General features: G+C 44.7%; 1 protein-coding gene across 5 annotated transcripts in view; it reads left to right on the top strand.

Annotated features, from left to right (window-relative positions):
- EML6 (EMAP like 6) overlaps positions 1-21,180 on the top strand; it is a 119,856-nt gene that overhangs the window by 36,502 nt on the left and 62,174 nt on the right. For all 5 annotated transcript variants that reach the window (XR_011854043.1, XM_072140545.1, XM_072140543.1 and 2 more), the window contains exons 11-17: positions 385-552; positions 11,038-11,144; positions 14,058-14,176; positions 15,325-15,511; positions 18,152-18,257; positions 20,728-20,821; positions 21,003-21,103. Coding sequence is in view for 4 of the 5 variants with exons in the window: in XM_072140545.1 (XP_071996646.1) it covers positions 385-552; positions 11,038-11,144; positions 14,058-14,176; positions 15,325-15,511; positions 18,152-18,257; positions 20,728-20,821; positions 21,003-21,103 (882 nt within the window). In the remaining variant the exon portion in view is untranslated. The remainder of the gene's footprint in view (positions 1-384; positions 553-11,037; positions 11,145-14,057; positions 14,177-15,324; positions 15,512-18,151; positions 18,258-20,727; positions 20,822-21,002; positions 21,104-21,180) is intronic.

Genomic DNA, 21,180 nt, shown 5'->3' with positions numbered 1-21,180 from the left:
CAAATTTAAAACACTCATGTGTTGCCACTTGATACTAATATATAACACACGGAGCCTTGCAGGATAACTAGATCAAGTATTATATTGTCCCCGGAGCAGCCAATCGGATGCCATTACTGATTTTGTCCAGCACAAGTTGGAAAATAAAATAAGCAGCCCCATGAGTTGATACAGGCCCATTATTTATACGTATAGGAATAAGTAGGCAAACCTTACAGCCTAATGATGAACCACTGACCCAAAATACTGAAAGGTTTTTCAATCCACTTCATACTGTCCTTGATAATTCAAGGAAAATGTAGGAACGCGATGGAACAGAACGTGTGGGGTCCAGCTCATGGTTGACTATTTTATAATAAATCGACTCATCGGCTTATATTTCAGGAGCCAAATTTCGGAAATACGTTGGTCATTCTGCACATGTCACTAATGTACGCTGGTCACATGACTTCCAGTGGGTTTTGAGCACCGGCGGAGCTGATCACTCTGTTTTTCAGTGGAGATTTATTCCCGAAGGAATGGCAAATGGGATCATTGAAACTCCGCCTCAAGGTATGTGCAATTTTTTAAATTTTTTTTTGCATTGACAGCCCAGGAGAAGATAAGTTAAAGAGATGTACCAACTATTTAAACAGATTGTTGAGAGTCCAACTGCTAGACCCTATCACGAGAACCGGACCCCTAGCAATCCAGAGTCCTGACTAATAGGTGGCAGCATTCGTCCTGTCACTCCATTCAATTGTTGGGTAGTGTTGGAAATTGTTGCTATCTTCAGCACTCAACTAGACATTGAATAGCTGCTGCTCTATCAGATAGTGAGAGAGGACCAACATACTCTGGATTTTTGGGTGTTCCCTGCTACTGATCGTGGTGGTCCTGGCAGTTGGGGATAAGGGAATAAAATAAAGAAATCTACCATCAACATCAAGCGTGATAAACCAGGGACACTCACTCATAGATCCAGGCACCGTAACTGTGTTAATCTTCTTATATTTCTTCTAAAAATCAACATTTAAAATTGATGTTATTGAGCCATAAGGGGTACCATAGCCCCTCTGTGTTCTGGCTTTACTAACTGTTATGACACTGTGCAGAAGCATGTCTCAGTCTCCCCCTCTCCATGTACTTCCTGTTACCTCAGCAGCAGTGAGCACACCGTGGGAGGGGGGAAGTGCTTCTTAACACTAATAGCCTGTGTAGCTAGAACACAGAGAGGCCAGAGTAGCACTTCTGGGTCATTATCAGAATTTTAAAAGTTGATTTTAGAAGGGTTTAGGCCATGAGTAACAAATAAAGGAATATTACCACGGTCACGGTGCCTGGCTCTATGAGTAAGTGTCCCTAGTTTATCATGCTGGGTTTTGATGGTAGATTTCCTCTAAATACTTGCTGCAACCCTTTTATTAAGAGAAAAGAAGTACATAAATCAGATGTCTATTTGGCTCAATATATGCACCACCCTACTTGTTAAAAAGTAGAGTGGGTAGCAGTAAGCAAAAAAAAAAATTGTGCAAATTTCCCCCCTAGTTGCAAAGGTTTAAAGAAGAAATTCACTTCAAATGAAATATTTGATGTGACGTAAATGAGAAGATAAGATTAATAAAACATGTGATCTTTGATAACTCACGATTTTTTTATGTAAATAGGAACGCGGGATGTTCTCTCATTCACTTCTATTTTTGTAATTTGTTAATTTTGAAATCTCGGTTCATCTGTTTGCAGCAGAAAAAAAAAAAAATTTCTGCTGACAAGTTAAAAAAGCGGATCCATGGAGACAGCGGGATAATAATGTAGTTACAGAGAGACATGACGTATAGATTGGTTCCAGTTAATGACAAATTTAGAATATGACTAGAAGGGTCTGCTTGTCCTTGGAGGGTCAACTACAAATATTTAGAAACTAGTGCATATAAAATCACACATACACCATGCGATTTTAATAAAAGAAGACCTTTCCCCCTCATTCATACATTTAATTTTGATCCATTGTATAGAATATGTTTATTTTTTCCACATATAACTTTCCACACTATAACACACTTCATCTTCGCATTAAAATGTTGACCGCACAGGCACGGGATTGTTGGTCGCGAGAATAGGAGTCAAAGGCCGGGCGGATGGTTGTGCCCTAGAGGGTGGAGAAGTGAGGGGGGAAGGGCGGAGCAGTTTCCCGAGGGCGGGGTGAACTGCTTTTCACTGGACACACCCCTGGGGAAAGGGTTAGAGAGACAGGTAAACTTTATCTAACTTTTTTATCTAAAAAATCCTGTTTTGTTATAAAAACTGTTTGAGGATGTGCCTAGAATTGTCTATGGGGGCATGGGGGAGACCTAGTGACAGGTTCCCTTTTATACACTTCTAAGGTCAGCTCTGCAGATTTACAGTGCATTTTCTGCAAATTCTCAGTGAATTATTGTTACATATTTATTTATTCATTCATTCATTTGCACTTTAGGCCTTAAGTGTATCAGATACATAGAGGGGGATCTATCATACGCAGGCGCTCCGGATACCGCACGAGGCTTAGACCTTAGACCGTGTTGTGCTGACAGCAATACTACGCAGGGTTGAGTAAAAACCTGATAACATTCGGTGGTGAATGTTCACAGATTTTTAAAAAGTGCACAGACATGAGTAGGAATTCCTGTGCCAGCTTAATCCATCGGTGGCTGTGCCCCTTCTTCCCGCCCACGTGCCAGAAAACTGGCATTGAAGCACTGATAAATCTCCCCTATTGTGTTCTTTACTAACATTTCATCACAGTTGTTATAAGTATGTGATTGCAATTAAGTCTTAGGATTAACTTTATAATGTCTCATGAAATTTCTCACGTATATGTTATAGTTCTTTATATAGAGGATATCAGGGGCGTTACAACAACTGTAGTGGCTGCTATAGGGCCTACGTTGTCCAGAGGCCCGTGATGTACTGCTGTCCATCTGCTGTATGAAGTGTAGAAGTGATGAAATAATGCACACTGCAAGAAATTGCAATTATATTTGCAACTATGCCAACTCCACGCTATGTGGGCATGGAGGGGTGCGGCTGCCAGCTGATTGGATAGGCACGGGGCATTCTCACACCATTCCTGCATACTTTCTGAAAACCTGTGAACGTTCATTTATGGGGTCACGGTCTCCTAAGCCTCTTGATGTATCCGGTGGGTGTAGCATGCTCAGACTGATGATAAATTTGCCCCTATTTGTATATATGGTGAGTGTATACTGTATGTATAAGTATATTATGTATATACAGGCAGTCCCCGGGTTACGTACAAGATAGGGTCTGGAGGTTTGTTCTTAAGTTGAATTTGTATGTAAGTCGAAACTGTATATTTTATAATTGTAGATCCAGACAAAAAAAATTTGGCCCCAGTGACAATTGGAGTTGAAACATTTTTTGCTGTAATGGGACCAAGGGTTATCAATAAAGCTTCATTACAGACACCTTACAGCTGATTATTGCAATCTGGGACTATGATAAAGCATTGAGCAAGCTTAACCAGAGGTCAGAGGGGTCTGTCTGTAACTATGGGTTGTCTGTAAGTCGGGTGTCCTTAAGTAGGGGACCGCCTGTATAGCATATGTATGCATATAATGTGTATGTACTATACAGTATGTGTGAAAATTTGATGTGTGTATTGTGGGGATTTGGCCCAGTAGAGACCGTGGTAGCGGGGTGCTGGGATGCAGTTCAAGACAGGGACACCAGGGTACAGTCCAAACAGGTCTCGCCTGCGTTTATTGCAGCAAAATAAAACCAGCCTTTACATTCAGGTATTTGAATAAACAAAAGAAAACCTACCCGTCAGGGTGCTAACTATACAAATAGTCCACTAGCTCACACTAAACAAAGATCACGTGGCTGCTCCAGACACACAGGTCAGAGCTGTGTCCTCTCAGCCTCCTTCCACAGAGAGACAACACACTCAACTCTGCTGAGTCATTTTATCCAGGCTAATTAGGCTGTTCCCATCACCTGTGTCCAAGGTGCTGGACAAACCCACCTCAGCACTAAGGCCTTGCATAGAAGCAAAACCTAGGGGAAACATACCGCCCATCCACAGTTAACCCCTTCAGTGTCTCACATACCCTCCCCCTCTGTTTGACCCTGTGGGGACGAACACTTTTGGCCATCAGACAGTGGGTACGGGATAGGGCATCGGCATTCCCATGCAATTTTCCTGCTCGATGTTCCACCGTGAATTTAAAATTCTGGAGCATTAGGAACCACCTTGTGACCCTAGCGTTCCTCTCCTTGGCCTGACTCATCCAGGTTAGGGGAGAGTGATCGGTCACCAGTGTAAACTGCCGCCCTACCAAATAATACCTCAGGGATTCCAGAGCCCATTTGATCGCCAAGCACTCCCTCTCAACTATACTATAGTTCTTTTCAGGAGGTGTGAGCTTGCGGCTCAGGAATGTTACAGGATGTTCCTCACCCTCCACTACTTGGGACAGGACAGCCCCCAAGCCCACGTCAGAAGCGTCAGTCTGCACAATAAAGGTCTTGGTGAAGTTAGGGGTGATCAGTATCGGTCCCTCACACAAAACCGTCTTAAGTCGCTGAAACGCCCCCTCAGCCTCTTCACTCCACTTTACCATCACCGCCCTGCTACCCTTAGTCAGGTCAGTCAGAGGTGCCGCTATTGTCGCAAAATCGGGGATAAATCGGCGATAATAGCCCACTATGCCCAGAAAAGCCCTCACTTGCTTCTTGCTGAAAGGTCGTGGCCACTGCTGGATCGCCTCTACTTTATTTACTTGGGGTTTGATGACCCCTCGCCCAATACGGTACCCCAGGTAACGGGCCTCTTCCAGACCCAGTGCACACTTTTGGGGGTTCGCTGTCAGCCCTGCTGCCCTCAGGGAGTCTACCACTGCTTGTACTTTGGCTAGATGACTCTCCCAGTCATTACTATAGACTATGATGTCATCTATGTAGGCCGAGGCATAACTCCGGTGAGGTTTTAGCACGAGATCCATTAACCTCTGGAATGTGGCGGGAGCCCCATGTAGCCCAAAGGGGAGTACCACGTACTGAAAGAGCCCATCAGGGGTAACAAAAGCGGTCTTCTCTTTAGCCCTGTCAGTCAGGGGTACCTGCCAATACCCTTTCGTCAGGTCAAGGGTGGAGAAGAACCTAGCCTGTCCAAGTCGTTCTATCAACTCGTCAACCCTGGGCATGGGATAGGAATCAAATTTGGACACCTCGTTCAACTTCCTAAAATCATTGCAGAACCGTAGGGAACCATCAGGTTTGGGAATCAACACAATAGGACTCGACCAGTCACTTTTAGATTCCTCGATAACCCCCAGGTCTAACATCTGCCTGACTTCTTCGGATATGGCAAGCCGGCGCGCTTCAGGGACCCGGTAAGGTTTTTGGTGTACCCGGATGTGGGGTTCGGTTATGATGTCATGCTTGATGACTGAAGTACGTCCCGGTAACTTAGAGAACACATCCATATTTCGGAGCACAAACTCCTTCGCTTCCTGAATCTGGGCCCTGGAGAGGGACTCCGAGATCCGTACTTCAGGCACCTTGGCATCGGGTACACCTACCTCCGGTGTCCCCTTCTTGGAGACAGATGCCTTCTCTACTCCCATGGCCATCAGGGACTCTCTTTCCCTCCATGACTTTAGGAGGTTCACGTGGTATATCTGTTCGGGTTTCCTCCTCCCCGGCTGAGATACCCTGTAGGTTACCTTCCCCACTCTCTCCATGACCTCATATGGTCCTTGCCATTTGGCCAAGAACTTGCTTTCCACGGTGGGCACCAGAACTAGCACTCTGTCGCCTGGGTTAAAGGTCCTGAGTCTGGCTGACCTATTGTAGACCCTAGACTGGGCCTCTTGTGCCCTTGTCATGTGCTCCTTTACAAGGGGCATTACCGCCGCTATGCGGTCCTGCATAAGGGAGACGTGTTCTATCACACTATGGTGGGGGGCCTCTCCTGTTCCCAGGTCTCCTTGGCTACATCCAAAAGCCCACGTGGGGAACGGCCATATAACAGCTCAAAGGGTGAGAAACCCGTGGAGGACTGGGGAACTTCCCGTATGGCAAACATCAAATAGGGCAACAAACAATCCCAGTCCTTCCCATCTTTGCTGACCACCCTCTTAAGCATCCCCTTCAAGGTCTTATTAAACCTCTCGACCAGGCCATCTGTCTGAGGATGATACACAGAGGTGCGGAGCTGTTTTACCTGTAGTAACTTGCACATCTCCTTCATTACCCTAGACATGAATGGGGTACCCTGGTCAGTCAAGATTTCCTTGGGGAGGCCTGTGCGTGAGAACACCTAGAACAGCTCCCTAGCAATATTTTTGGAGGAGGTGTTCCTTAATGGAATCGCCTCGGGATACCGCGTAGCGTAGTCCAGGATAACTAGGATGTATTGGTGCCCCCTGGAGGATTTGACTATGGGGCCAACCAGATCCATTGCAATCCGTTCAAAGGGCACTTCTATGATTGGTAGCGGGACCAAAGGACTCCTGAAGTGGGAGACCGGGGCAGTAAGTTGACACTCAGGGCAGGAGCTACAATACCGGTTTACCTCCTCCCACACCCCGGGCCAGAAAAATCGCTGCAGGATCCTCTCTCGGGTCTTCTCAGCACCTAAGTGCCCTCCCAGCACATGTTTGTGTGCCAACTCTAGCACCAGCCTACGGTGAGATTGGGGTACTACAAGTTGCTCAACCTCCTCACCCCGTATCTGGTCGACCCTGTACAACAGTTCCCCAATAATCACCATTCGGGGGTATATTTTATCAGCCCCTGGTATTTGGAGTACCCCATTTACCACCTTAACATTCTCCCGTGCTTTAACCAAGGTAGGGTCCTGTAGCTGTGCAGCCCCAAAATTTTCACGGGAAATCTCAAGGTCCAGCATGTCGGCCATCTCCTCGTGGCCCTCGACCTCACCAGCTAGGACCTCTAGGGGAGAGAATTCATCACATGGGGTCACCCCTACTGCTGGTGTGGGTACATCAGCCTCAAAGGGTTCAGGGGCCAAGGCCGGACATACCTGATGTCCATTATCTGCAACAGCACCTGAGGTGGGTCTTCGTCTCCAGAGGTCCCAAAACACCGGTAAGTCTCTGCCGATAATAGCCTCATGAAAAAGGGTCCCCACCACCCCCACTTCATGGGTAACAGTACCACAAGGGGTATGTAGGTTGATGACAGCAGTGGGATATTCGCGAGTGTCCCCATGTATACACAACACTCCCACTCTCCGCCCACTGTATAGTCCAGGATCAACCAAAGTTCCCCGCACCAGGGTGACCAGACTCCCTGAGTCTAGCAAGGCTTCCACTGTGTGACCACCGATTGTGACCATGCATACTTGGGGTTCTGCATCCGTGACTGACTCAGCCGCCAGAACTGGCCGGGCAAACAGTGACACTCGCCGGGTCTGGTTGCAGTCCATTGGCTCCACTGACAGTGGACAGTTGGCAGCAATATGGCCCATTTCATGGCACCGCCAGCACTGGATACGGCCATGACCTCTGTCACGAGCCTCACTGGGTTTCTGGGTATCCACGCCCCCCAATGAACCCCCTCCCAACCTGACATGTCTCCCCTTTTCCGCAGTAGCAGTCTTACCAGCTGGTTTGGTGACCCTGTCACTGGCACTGCTTCGTGTGGGAGAGGTAAGTAGAAGGTCCTCCGTAGCCCGATACCTCTCTACAAGGGACACAAGCTCCTCAGCTTTTGTGGGACCGGCCTGTCCAACCCACCGCTGGAGCCGAGAGGGCAGAGAACGGGTGAACTTGTCGAGGACCACTCTCTCTACCATCTGTGCTGGGGTGCAGTCCTCTGGTTGTAGCCACTTCCGGACAAGATGGATCAGGTCATGCATTTGGGAGCGTGGGGGTAATTTTTCTGAGTAAGCCCACTGGTGGACCCGGCTGGAGCGAACTTGAACGGTGACCCCAAGACGAGCCAGAATCTCCGCCTTTAGCTGGGGGTACTTACGGGCCTCCGTTTCACTCAGGTCGTAGTAAGCCTTCTGCGACTCGCCGGTCAGGAACGGTGCCAGGACATCTGCCCACTGTTCAGCCGGTAACTCCTCTCGCTCAGCTACTCGCTCGAACACAGTGAGATACGCCTCCACGTCGTCGGTCGTTGCCATTTTTTGTAAAGCCTTTTGTACTGCAGCCCGTGCGGAATGCTGGACAACCGGGTACCCTTGCAGACCAGTATGGGACCCCTCAGTAGTCGTCGCTTGCGGTGCTGCCATCATGCCAGAAAACTTCTCCATCATCAGCTGGAACATGGCTCGGGATTCTTCCTGCTGCTGGCGGGACCTCTCCTCCTGCAGCTGAAACATGGCTTGCTGCTGGCGGGACCTCTCCTCCTGCTGCTGGCGGAACCTCTCCTCCTGCAGCTGGAACATGGCTTGCTGCTGACGGGACCTCTCCTCCTGCTGCTGGAGCATGGCTTGCTGCAGCTGCCGATTAGCCTGGGACTCTTCCTGCTGCTGCTGCCGATTAGCTCTGGCCTCCTCTTGCAGGTATTTAATAAAGTCCTCCATCTTGGCTGTATCCTGCAATTTGCCTGCTGCTTTCACCCAGGCCATGCAATGTTGCAGGATGTATCAAGCCTTTCAGGTGTATGTCTTTTTGAACTGCCCGCATCCTCCACCATATGTGGGGATTTGGCCCAGTAGAGACCGTGGTAGCGGGGTGCTGGGATGCAGTTCAAGACAGGGACACCAGGGTACAGTCCAAACAGGTCTCGCCTGCGTTTATTGCAGCAAAATAAAACCAGCCTTTACATTCAGGTATTTGAATAAACAAAAGAAAACCTACCCGTCAGGGTGCTAACTATACAAATAGTCCACTAGCTCACACTAAACAAAGATCACGTGGCTGCTCCAGACACACAGGTCAGAGCTGTGTCCTCTCAGCCTCCTTCCACAGAGAGACAACCCATTCAACTCTGCTGAGTCATTTTATCCAGGCTAATTAGGCTGTTCCCATCACCTGTGTCCAAGGTGCTGGACAAACCCACCTCAGCACTAAGGCCTTGCATAGAAGCAAAACCTAGGGGAAACATACCGCCCATCCACAGTTAACCCCTTCAGTGTCTCACAGTATATAATGTACACTCACCGGCCACTTTATTAGGTACACCATGCTAGTAACGGGTTGGACCCCCTTTTGCCTTCAGAACTGCCTCAATTCTTCGTGGCATAGATTCAACAAGGTACCAGAAGCATTCCTCAGAGATTTTGGTCCATATTGACATGATGACATCACACAGTTGCCGCAGATTTGTCGGCTGCACATCCATGATGCGAATCTCCCGTTCCACCACATCCCAAAGATGCTCTATTGGATTGAGATCTGGTGACAGTGGAGGCCATTTGAGTACAGTGAACTCATTGTCATGTTCAAGAAACCAGTCTGAGATGATTCCAGCTTTATGACATGGCGCATTATCCTGCTGAAAGTAGCCATCAGATGTTAGGTACATTGTGGTCATAAAGGGATGGACATGGTCAGCAACAATACTCAGGTAGGCTTTGGCGTTGCAATGGTGCTCAATTGGTACCAAGGGGCCCAAAGAGTGCCAAGAAAATATTCCCCACACCATGACACCACCACCACCAGCCTAAACCGTTGATACAAGGCAGGATGGATCCATGCTTTCATGTTGTTGATGCCAAATTCTGACCCTACCATCTGAATGTCGCAGCAGAAATCGAAACTCATCAGACCAGGCAACGTTTTTCCAATCTTCTACTGTCCAATTTCGATGAGCTTGTGCAAATTGTAGCCTCAGTTTCCTGTTCTTAGCTGAAAGGAGTGGCACCCGGTGTGGTCTTCTGCTGCTGTAGCCCATCTGCCTCAAAGTTCGACGTACTGTGCGTTCAGAGATGCTCTTCTGCCTACCTTGGTTGTAACGGGTGGCGATTTGAGTCACTGTTGCCTTTCCATCAGCTCGAACCAGTCTGCCCATTCTCTTCTGACCTCTGGCATCAACAAGGCATTTCCGCCCACAGAACTGCCGCTCACTGGATGTTTTTTCTTTTTCGGACCATTCTCTGTAAACCCTAGAGATGGTTGTGCGTAAAAATCCCAGTAGATCAGCAGTTTCTGAAATACTCAGACCAGCCCTTCTGGCACCAACAACCATGCCACGTTCAAAGGCACTCAAATCACCTTTCTTCCCCATACTGATGCTCGGTTTGAACTGCAGGAGATTGTCTTGACCATGTCTACATGCCTAAATGCACTGAGTTGCCGCCATGTGATTGGCTGATTAGAAATTAAGTGTTAACGAGCAGTTGGACAGGTGTACCTAATAAAGTGGCCGGTGAGTGTATGTGTATGTATGTGTGTATATACTATATGAGTTTGGATATACTATATGTATTAGTGTATAAATGTATATATGAGTTTATAAATGTGTGTGTATGTACCCTGTTTCCAAGAAAATAAGACAGTGTCTTACAATAATTTTTGCTCCTAAAGAGGCACTAGGTGTTATTTTCAGGGGATGTCTTATTTTTCCATGAAAAAGAATTTACATTTATCATTGAACAAAAAATCTACTTCTCTAACATCCTTATGACACTCCAAACTCTGAATTTCGTGCTGTATTTCTTGTGACTCCATTTGTATTAGAATCATTGGCCCCAATCTCTCATGTTTAGTAAAAGTACTTTCCATAAATGACCCTTCTTATCCTGGAAGCTGCTGGGATCACATTTTCAGCACAACAGTCAGTGATTTAATACCATGAATTCTTCCCCATGTCACAACCTTCTTCAGCATCTAAAAGATTTCCTAATACTAATGTATGTCTTGGGGGGAGCTGCTGCAATGACGACCACTAGGTCTTATTTTCCGGGGAGGCCTTATATTTCTAAGGCTGAACAAAATTGTACTAGGTCTTACATTCGGGGGATGTCTTATTTTAGGGGAAACAGGGTATATATATATGTATGTATGTGTGTGTGTAATGGCATATAAAAGTGAGTGTATGAGTGAATAGTAATAATATCTGTCCTTTGCTTTTTAGAAGGGATTATTGATTCCTGCAGTGAAGAGTCAGATTCAGATGTTTCAGATGTTCCCGAACTAGACTCTGATATCGAGCAGGAGACGCAAATCAATTACGATCGCCAGGTCAGTTCATAAGTATAAGGAATAATTATTGTTAGTAATTATTCCACTACAGGTCAAACTGTTCCCACCTACTTCCAAATTTGCACATATGTGGGGACATTTATCAGGGCTTTTATGCCACTTTTCTCCCGTACAAGTTCTGGGGTAATCACAGTTCCTTGTGATCTGCCAGGAATTGCTATTATTTTGCCCTTTTATGCCACCTCCACATCAAGTGGCCGTGGAGGGGAGTGAAGGCGGCATGTCTGGCAACGGCGTGTCATACGTAAAGTGACACCTATCTTATCTTTTTCCTCATCCTCCAGAGATTCTTATCCTGAAAATGAAGCGTCATGTGATCTCTAACTGTCCATTAACAATCACCCTGCCAGGACCTTTAATATATTAAAATCATGAATAGAACATAAGCTCCTGCCAGGGCAATTGTTCATTGCCAGATAGATATCACTTGACCCTCCATCTGTGGCCATATTATGGACAGGAATCTCTGGCCAATGGAGTAAAAGGCAACAGGTGTCACTTTACATATCAAGAAAGCGGAACAGAACTTTTAGCGGATGTATATTGGTAATTGACCTAATATCCTGGCCCCTGCACATTTATACACATTACATAAAACATTTTGAATTGTGATTTGGTTCTATTACAGTGCATGCCTTGTACTTTATTAAAAAATTATACTGCGCCTATAATAACTACTATAAAAATCTAAACAATTTGTTTTCTCAATGGCTTTGTAATTCTTTAACTCAAACTGATTTGTGTGAAGGACAAAAGAACGACGGCATCCAGAATAACAGTGACTTTGGATAATGGCATTTATTTCCCTCCCCTGCCAGCACATCTTTCTTTATATCTTCCAAGCCGGCATCTGTATTCCTGGCAATAACTGATGGAAACATTCAGCATTTTAATTAGAGTGAAAGCTTCGTTTTCTTTTACACTGCAGAAAGCAGTCATTCATAAGCCATTAATGTATCCTGGGCCGTATACTGACAACAAGATTGTACAGTGCACACTAATGGTGGAGGTGACTGCATCCGAGAAGATACTCACCTGGACTCAACCGACTCACTCCTCTACATGTTATACCACAACAAGCAATGGAATCTGCCAATAGATGGCTCAGCAAGTTACAGATAGCAAAAAAAGATTTAATTAACTTAGCTTAGTTGTGGCAATGTCCTATGCCACATCTTATAGTGCCTGGGCAATGATATTTGGTCGATGAGGATGATGCCCCGCATAGCAAAATCCAGCTAGGAGCTATTGTCAAAATAAAATATTAATGGCCTACCAGCAGTTTTGTACCAAAACTTTAAGGGGTTGGCCAGGGCAGTTGCAGGTTTCAGTAGGACCTTGGGCGACAGAGCCTCAGTGGGCCCCTTTGCAGTAAACTTATGTAGCGGCATGGATTCATTATATACAGCCCCCTCACCTCCCCATGGATTATATGCAGCCACCTGCCCCTCCATGGATTAATTATATACAGCCTGGGCCCCCCTCACCGCCCATAGATTAATTATATGAAGCCTCCATGCGCCCCATTGATTATATGCACCCCCCCTCACCCCCATGGATTAATTATTTACAACCTGGGCCCCACTCACTGCCTATAAAGCCTCTTTGCACCCCCATGGATTAATTATATAAGGCCCGGGCACTTCTCACCACCCATAGATTGATAATATGCAGCCCCTCCTCACCCCTATGGATTAATTATATACAACCTGGGCCCCCCTCAGTGTCCACATATATATTATATGCAGCCCCCCTCCACTGTCAGGGATTATTTATATACAACCCCTCACTGCACATAGATTAATAATATGCAGCCCCCTTCCTCCCCCATGAATTATATATATACAACCTGGGCCCCCTCAGTGCCCACAGATTCATTATATGCAGCCCCTCCTCACCTCCATGGATTATAATCATCCCCCTCACCCCCCATGGACTAGTAGATTTGATCAACAGTCGCATAAAAAATATCCTATCGGAATAGTCCTTGAGCGTTTATTTGGGTCTCCACGCCCTGAGTAATCCTTAAAGTATGAATGAAACGCTCACCACGCTGTTATTTGCTATTTAGCAATTTTACTTTATCCAAAATATATCCATTGTAACAAGCATTTAAGGCAAAACATAATCACTCAAGTGTGAAAGTCCATATAATCCAGCGTGACCTTCAGGGAAACGGGCTGAGTACACCATGAAGTTACTCCATTAAGGAGGACGGCATCCAATAGTTGGCCGGGTAGTGTGGCTGGCGCGAGAATGCCTGATGCGGTCAACGAGAATTCAGGACAGTGGGCGGGATGTGGGTAGGTGATGTGTGCAGGGGGGGCCACCCAGGGGGTGTAAGAATGAAGGAAAAGGGCAGGATTAGTCTTTAGTAAATCACACACGGAAGAGGAGCGGTTTCCCAAGGGGGGGGGGACTACTCCTCTTCAGCCCCCGCCCAGGGGGCAACTTGACGCACGTTATTCTAAGGTAATATATGAGTTATCTTTTGTTTTGTAAAACCGATTTTTTCCTACATAAAATTTTTAGCAGTGTATGTGCAATGCTCTATGGGGACGTAGGGGTTGCTAAAAAGGGGTCTCCTGGTGACAGGTTCCCTTTAATGAGATTTAATTGGAGGGGAACAACCCCCAGCTTTCATTGGCATACAGTGGCCAGGCGTCTTCACTGCATCTGTAGCTCTCATTGATATTCAATGTTGGCCACTACAGGGACACATAGCCAACTGCTACAAGCCCCCCATACCACAGATCTGATTGGTATGGGGGCTGGGTATGTAACCCCACCCCCCAATAAACATTTTGTGATGGCCCATCCTGAGGAAATGCAATAAAAAGTTATTTCTTAACAACCTAATGTGAGTGTTATTTCTTTCTTTCTCATTTGCAGGTTTACAAAGAAGATCTACCTCAGCTCAAGCAGCAAAATAAAGAAAAGCAAAATTCATTGCCTTCCCTTAAAAGAGAAAAAGCTCCAGACGAAAGTTTAAAGTTAAAATTTGTACATGGGTAAGATTGTGACTGATTTGCATTGTATTGTTCATATGATAACATTGGGTGGAGTTGACAAAAGTTCTTTCATTGTAGGGAGAATGGAGGCAGCATCTTCTTTATATTTGCTAATATTAGTGCATCATTTACTCCAGTAATGTGACATTTCATCTTTGTATTCCCTTTTTAAGAATCGAAGCACTGAGCACTAACACACCCCTTTAGGCGCACATTTTTTCTGTCTTGTTGGCGCGGTGCAGCCATTACACAAAGCTTGATAAATACATGTGCAAGTTCCAAAGTAGGACAGAAAACTGGCACCTGCAGTTTAATAGATGTAGCCCATTGGGGGGGGGGATTTATCAATGTGTCCCAGGTTCCACTGTGTTAATGAATCTGGCGCAGGATAAGACTGTCGGTTTCCAGTTTAGACCTACTTTAAAGTGGTCTAAACTCTGCGCCACAATTTTTGGCGCACAGAACATTAGAATAGGCCACTCCCCTTTTAGACCAAGCCATGCCCCTTTTCTGGAGGCCACGCCCCCTCAGTCGGACAAGTCGGAAAATGGCTAAAAACAGGTCTCAAAAGCCTTGCTAACTGTGCTGTAAGGCTTTTCACACTGTTTTTTTTTTTTGCCGCAAAACCACCAGAATTGTGGCACAAGTGCATTAATACACCCCCCCCATTATGTCACTGTAGACAGATATGAGCAATAAACTGAGCAGTTTAGCAGGCAGGAAAAGGCTCTGTTGGGTCATGGTAATTTTCCCCTGATCCGATATCTAAAAGAACATTTATTAAAACAACTGTTACTCTTTAAAGCAGTTTTCCCGGATCAAAATGGTGATCGCTTATCCTTAGAATAGGTTATTAGTATTAAATCAGTGTGGGCTTGATACTCAGCTCCTGCACCATTTACCTGCTTGAATTGGTCACATTGCTCCAGCAGGTGGCACTTCCACTGTCCTGGCCTTTGACCCTGTGTCCATCAGTCACATCCTATAATGATGTAGCACGTTTCAAATAAGCAATAATCTGGTCCGGTTATTTTTGTAGCTTGGGCAGTGGTTGCTAAGTTTTAGAATAACAATAAATTCAACTTAATTGCTAGGATATATCTGTGTTTTAGGTGTTATGTAATATCCAGATTTTTTTTCTGCTCCAGCTACAGAGGCTATGATTGTAGAAACAACCTATTCTACACTCAGACTGGCGAGGTGGTGTACCATGTGGCAGCGGTGGCAGTAGTGTATAACAGGCTGCAGCATTCTCAAAGACTGTACCTGGGTCACGATGATGACATCCTCAGTCTGGCCATTCACCCAGTAAAAGATTATGTAGCCACTGGACAGGTAAGAAAATAGTTTTTAGTTTTTAAAATGTATTTATAATGTATCAGTTCTCTTGCAGTTCTAGTGCACATCCCTAGAATCAAACATTGGTGTTATAGAGCAGGAGGAGCTAAGCAGATGTCCTTATGAATCTGGGGTTACAGACTCCAAACCTAATGATTTCAGGCCACAATTACCTCCTGCTCTATAACATGCTGCCTGCACATGGGACTCTATGTGCAATCTTCTTAGCTCCTTCTGCTCTATAACATGCTACAGGCATATGGGACTGTATGTGCAATCTCCTCAGCTCCTCCTGCCCTATAAGATTCTGTTTGCAAGTGACACAGTGTGCAATCTGGTTAGCTCCTCCTGCTCTGTAACATGCTGCCTATAGATAGGACACAATGTACAATTTGCTTAACTCCTCCTGCTCTATAACATGCTGCCTGCAGATAGTACACTATTTACAGTCAACTCAGTTCCCCCAGGTATATAGCAACCTTCCTTCAGCTAGGACACTATGTACAATATGCTCAGATCCTGCTGCTCCATAGCATGCTATCTGCAGATAGGACACTATGTACAATTTGCTTAGCTCCTCCTGCTCTATAACATGCTTCCTGATTATAGGAAAAGTATACAAGTTGCTAAGCTCCTCCTGCTCTATAACATGCTGCCCGCAGACAGTAAACTATGCACAGTCAACTCAGCTCTATCTGCTCTTCAGCCTTCAACCTTCCTTCAGCTAGGGCACTATGTACAATGTGCTCAGCTCTTGCTGCTCTATAACATGTTGCCTGGATATAGGGCACTATCTACAATCTGTTGAGCTCCTTCTGCTCTATAACATGATGCCTGCAGATAGGACACTATGTACAATCTGTTGAGCTCCTTCTGCTCTATAACATGCTGCCTGGGTATAGGGCACTATGTACGATTATCTTATGCCCTTCTGCTTTTATTGCATGCTACCTACAAAAAGTACACAATGTACAATCTGATCAGTTCCTCCTGCTCTATAACATGCGGCCTGCAGAGCAAACACCGTGTTCAATGTGACAGATTTGGTTTAATAGCAAAAATCTTTTCATACATATTAGTCTATTTCAGATGGGAAACTGCTAATGGAAAATAGGAGGATTGAGTAGTACATACACATAGTATTGAATTATGTGTGAATATAACCAATGTAAAAATAGTCCCCAACCTTGAAAAGCCTTGGATACAATAATCTATTGTGTGAAGGGGCTGTGGAGATCGGGACACCTGCCCTAGATGTATAAATAATTCAGTATAACTATGGTGGTAATGACAGGAGAACAAAGATGAAAAATCTCTTACATGTAGGTAAAAATGGAAAACCGTCACATCCTTACGACTTAAGTCGTAGCCCCGGGCAGAGTTACTGTACTGTACAACAATGGACGTGAGAGCAGACTGTCACTGACGTGTCACATCTTCTAGGATAAACTATAGTACATGTTTGTACAATGTAGAAACTTCAATAAAAAACGTACATTTCCGATTTTGTTAGCTTTATCCTAACTCAACAAAATGGCCCAATTTCAAAAATAGCTTTAAAGCAGGAGGCATCACTATTCACACAATATTTGGTATTTAGTGTTGTGTAATAACTAACATGATGAAGATGTCTAATTTCCATTTGATTTAATAAATTATTATGTAATAGTCATCAGATTTATGGTATCCACGGCATCCTGGACATTTAACAAAGTCTCCTGTGTAGTGCAGCATCTTTTGCTAGGAAATTGTCCATTTTGGTCCTTGTTCTAAAAGTAGAAGATTTTACACTATAAAGTCTGCTAAAATGTTCTACTGCTCTTACTCCTGCAATAGATAATAAAATCCAGATAAGGAATGAATGAAAACTGAAAAAATTGCACCCTTTAAAAATATCACCATCAGATTAGGGGAACTATTTAACCTTTTACTGTAGTGTCAATTTCTAAATATAAAAATATACATTCAGTGAAATTAAATATTTGTTTATGTGCAACATGCTCAATTTCCTCCTTCTCTATAACATGCTGCCTGCAGATAGGACACTATGTACAATCTGCTCAGCTCCTCCTGCTCTAGAACATGCTGCCAGCAGATAGGACACTATGTACTATCTGCTCAGCTCGTCCTGCTCTATAGCATGCTGCCTGCAGATAGGACACTATGTACAATCTGCTCAGCTCCTCCTGCTCCATAACATGCTGCCTGCAGATAGAACGCTATGTACAATCTGCTCAGTTCCTCCTGCTCTATGGCATGCTACCTGCAGATCGGACACAATGTAAAATCTACTCAGCTCTTCCTACTGTATGGCATGCTGCCTGCAGATAGGGCATTATCTATAATTTGCTCTACTCCTCCTGCTATATAACATGTTGCTTGCAGATAGGACACTATGTACACTCTGCTCAGCTCCTCCTGCTCTATAACTTGCTGCCAGCCGATAGGACACTATGTACAATCTGCTCTGCTCCTCCTGCTCTATAACACGCTGCCTGCCGATAGGACACTATGTACAATTTGCTAAGCTCCTCCTGCTCTATAACAGGACACTATATATGCCGCTACCTGTAGATAGGACACCATGTACAATGCTTAGTAAAAATGACTTTGATAATGCATTTTTTTGTGATTTAGATTGGACGAGATGCAGCAATTCATTTATGGGATACACAGACACTGAAGTGTTTATCACTGTTGAAAGGACAACATCAGAGAGGGGTCTGTGCGCTGGACTTCTCAGGTATTGTGTGACCTTCTATATGTTAGATACCTCCAGCACTTCACCTACCTGCATTGATCTATATCCTTTGCAACAAATGTAATCCTGACATATTGGGGCATATTTACTTACCCGGTCCAGTCGCAATCCCGCGGCGTGTTGTCCAACGAGGATTCGGATCTGCCTGGATTCACTAAGATCATGCGCCCCGATATCCAGCAGGTGTCGCTGCTGCGCCGAGGTCCACCGGGGTTCACCTTCTTTTTCCCGGTGCATGTAAGTGCATGTCTTGCAACACAAATTGTTTATTAAATTCCACGTTTTTTCAGAATCCGTTGGGTTGTCCGACAGCCACGCCCCCCGATTTCTGTCGCGTGAAAGCCGGCGCCGATGCGCCACAATCCGATCGTGTGCGCTAAAAACACGGGGCAATTCCGCACAAAACGCAAATATTCGGGAAACCCGACAAAAGTGCGGCCTTCAGACCCTTAGTAAATGAGCCCCATTGTGGTAGGTGCGGCACGGACAGCAGGGCAGCTACTTTTATCCGCCATGTGGCACTGCTAGGCTGCAGGCATTAATTTTGTAACCCTAGCATTATTATGTATGATACTTTTTGTAGTCTGGGGGTCCCAGATGCGTACATACATGATTAACCCCTGCAGATATTTATAGTGAGCAGATTACACATCAGTGATTATTGTCATGTACAGCCATTCCCTTAATGATAAGTCATCTCAAAGAAAGTAGAATACTATAATTATGTGAATTATACAGTCCTGGTACGTGAGGGCCTACAGCTGCATGTTGTGAGTCAATGGGTATTTGAGATCTAAATCTGGTGAAGTAGGAGCATTCTTGTGCTGACTCATTTTGCAGTCTATAAATGCGAGGTTAGGGCGTTTATTCATATTCAGTTTTTTTTTCCTGCAGTTTTTGAGGTCAAAACCAGTAGCCTTTATAGGTTATGTCCTTTTATGATCCACACCTGGAGTTGTCTGCATCAGAAAACCTGAACATAATACTTCAAGTTTTCCAGTTTAATGATCGTTATGTTAAGATACGTCATTAATATCAGAGAAGCGGGGGGTCCACCAATTGGCACCCTCTACACATCATCTGTTCATAAAATTGGGCTGAAATAAGGGCCATATGTTACCCATATTTCTGACTGAACACTGCTCGGAGCTTTCATCAGGGTCACATACAGGCAGATTTTGTGGGCCCACCCCAGTTCCAGGTAGCACATTACAGTTTACTTTGGTGCACCATATAACATTCATACCAATGACACGCACACTAGACACAGTGACACAGTCAGAATTTTCCACTTCGGGATACAGAACTTTATGAAGACTTCTACAAAACCTGACATATCAGTGAAAAATTTATTTTTTAGTTCCTTGCAGCAAATCTCCACATTGTACTCCTAAAAATACCAAAGTCACTATATAGCAGTGGTGGCGAACCTATGGCACTGGTGCCAGAGATGGCACTCGGAGGCCTCTCTGTGGGCACCCGGGCTGTCTCCCAGGCATAGAGTTTGCCAGACATGGCATCTTCCTGCAGTGTCAGGCAGTCCAAGTAGTGCCCTGGTATTTTAAAGTGACCCATCCTGTGCTGCTTGGGCCTGTCCGAAGAGTGAAAAGTTGAGGACAGGGTTGGATTGGAGCTCCAAAATTCTGGTAGCAATAAGTACTGCCTAAATTGCTGTGTTGGCACTTTGGGAAAAGCTAGTGTTTTTTGGGTCTCATTTTGGGCACTCGATCTCTAAAAGGTTCGCCATCACTGCTATATAGTGTCACATAGATAATGTACTGTGCTCCTAAATAATATATACCTCTCACTGCAGAATTGGCCACACTTTGCTCTCCATATATATATAAATATATACCTTACACCACAAACAATCATGATGTGCACCCCGCAGATGTCAAATAATCCACTGTAACCCCCACCATAAGGGTAGATATTAATTAATAGTAGATATTAATTCATAGTTGATAGTATGCCCCTTGAATAAATTATATAGAAAATAATGTGATATATTAAGCCTTATTCTGTAATATTTTATGAACTAATTAAATGGTATATAACATCCTCCGCATGAATAAATATATATATATATATGTAGTTTCCACTAACAAATGTGCCCCCGAATAATTTACAGTGGTCAAAATTTATTATGTGGGAGGTGGGTATAAATTATTGTTCACATTTTCCCTTCTGCCCAAGACCTTAAATCCCAGCATCCTAGTCTTCCCTATAAGTGGTGACTCTGATCCTTATATCTGACCCCTAGGTGAGTCCACTGCTCAGGACCATTGCAGTGATCCTTTCCGGGAATTGCTTTTCTATTGACTGTTATCAGTGGAGGACGTCCTCTCGTGCTTTCTAGCTATCTTCTTGGTGATTTCTAGAATGAGATCTGTCTTGTTGAGGGATTCTGAGCCCCATGTATTCTGTACTGATAAGAGTTTGTTCCTTACAGCTGATGGGAAATGCTTGGTGTCTGTCGGCTTGGATGATAATCACACAATTGTGTTCTGGGACTGGAAAAAAGGAGAGAAAATTGCTACAACACGGTATGTTAGCCATCCTCTTGTTGGCTGCTGTCTTGTATAATGCTGGATTTTGTCTTATGTTTTGCTGTGGAATCGCTCTACATTATTGCTCTTCCGAAAGTTAGTTTACATGCTAAATATTATTCGGCAGGTATGATGGAATACGTAAGACTTCACAATGTGATGTTTTCACTCATTGCAGGGGTCACAAAGACAAAATATTTGTTGTGAAATGTAACCCACATCATGCTGATAAGATGGTCACCGTTGGCATAAAGCACATCAAGTTCTGGCAACAAACAGGTAATGGTTACTAAAGAAATCCTAAAGCATATACCCTATCACTGACAACTAATACACATAAAGGGGCTAAATCTTTA

Source organism: Engystomops pustulosus, chromosome 3 (assembly GCF_040894005.1).
Source record: "Engystomops pustulosus chromosome 3, aEngPut4.maternal, whole genome shotgun sequence".
NCBI classification, from domain to species: Eukaryota; Metazoa; Chordata; class Amphibia; order Anura; family Leptodactylidae; genus Engystomops; species Engystomops pustulosus.
The sequence above is the reverse complement of the archived record's forward strand: the minus strand, read 5'-3'. Positions and strand labels throughout refer to the sequence as shown.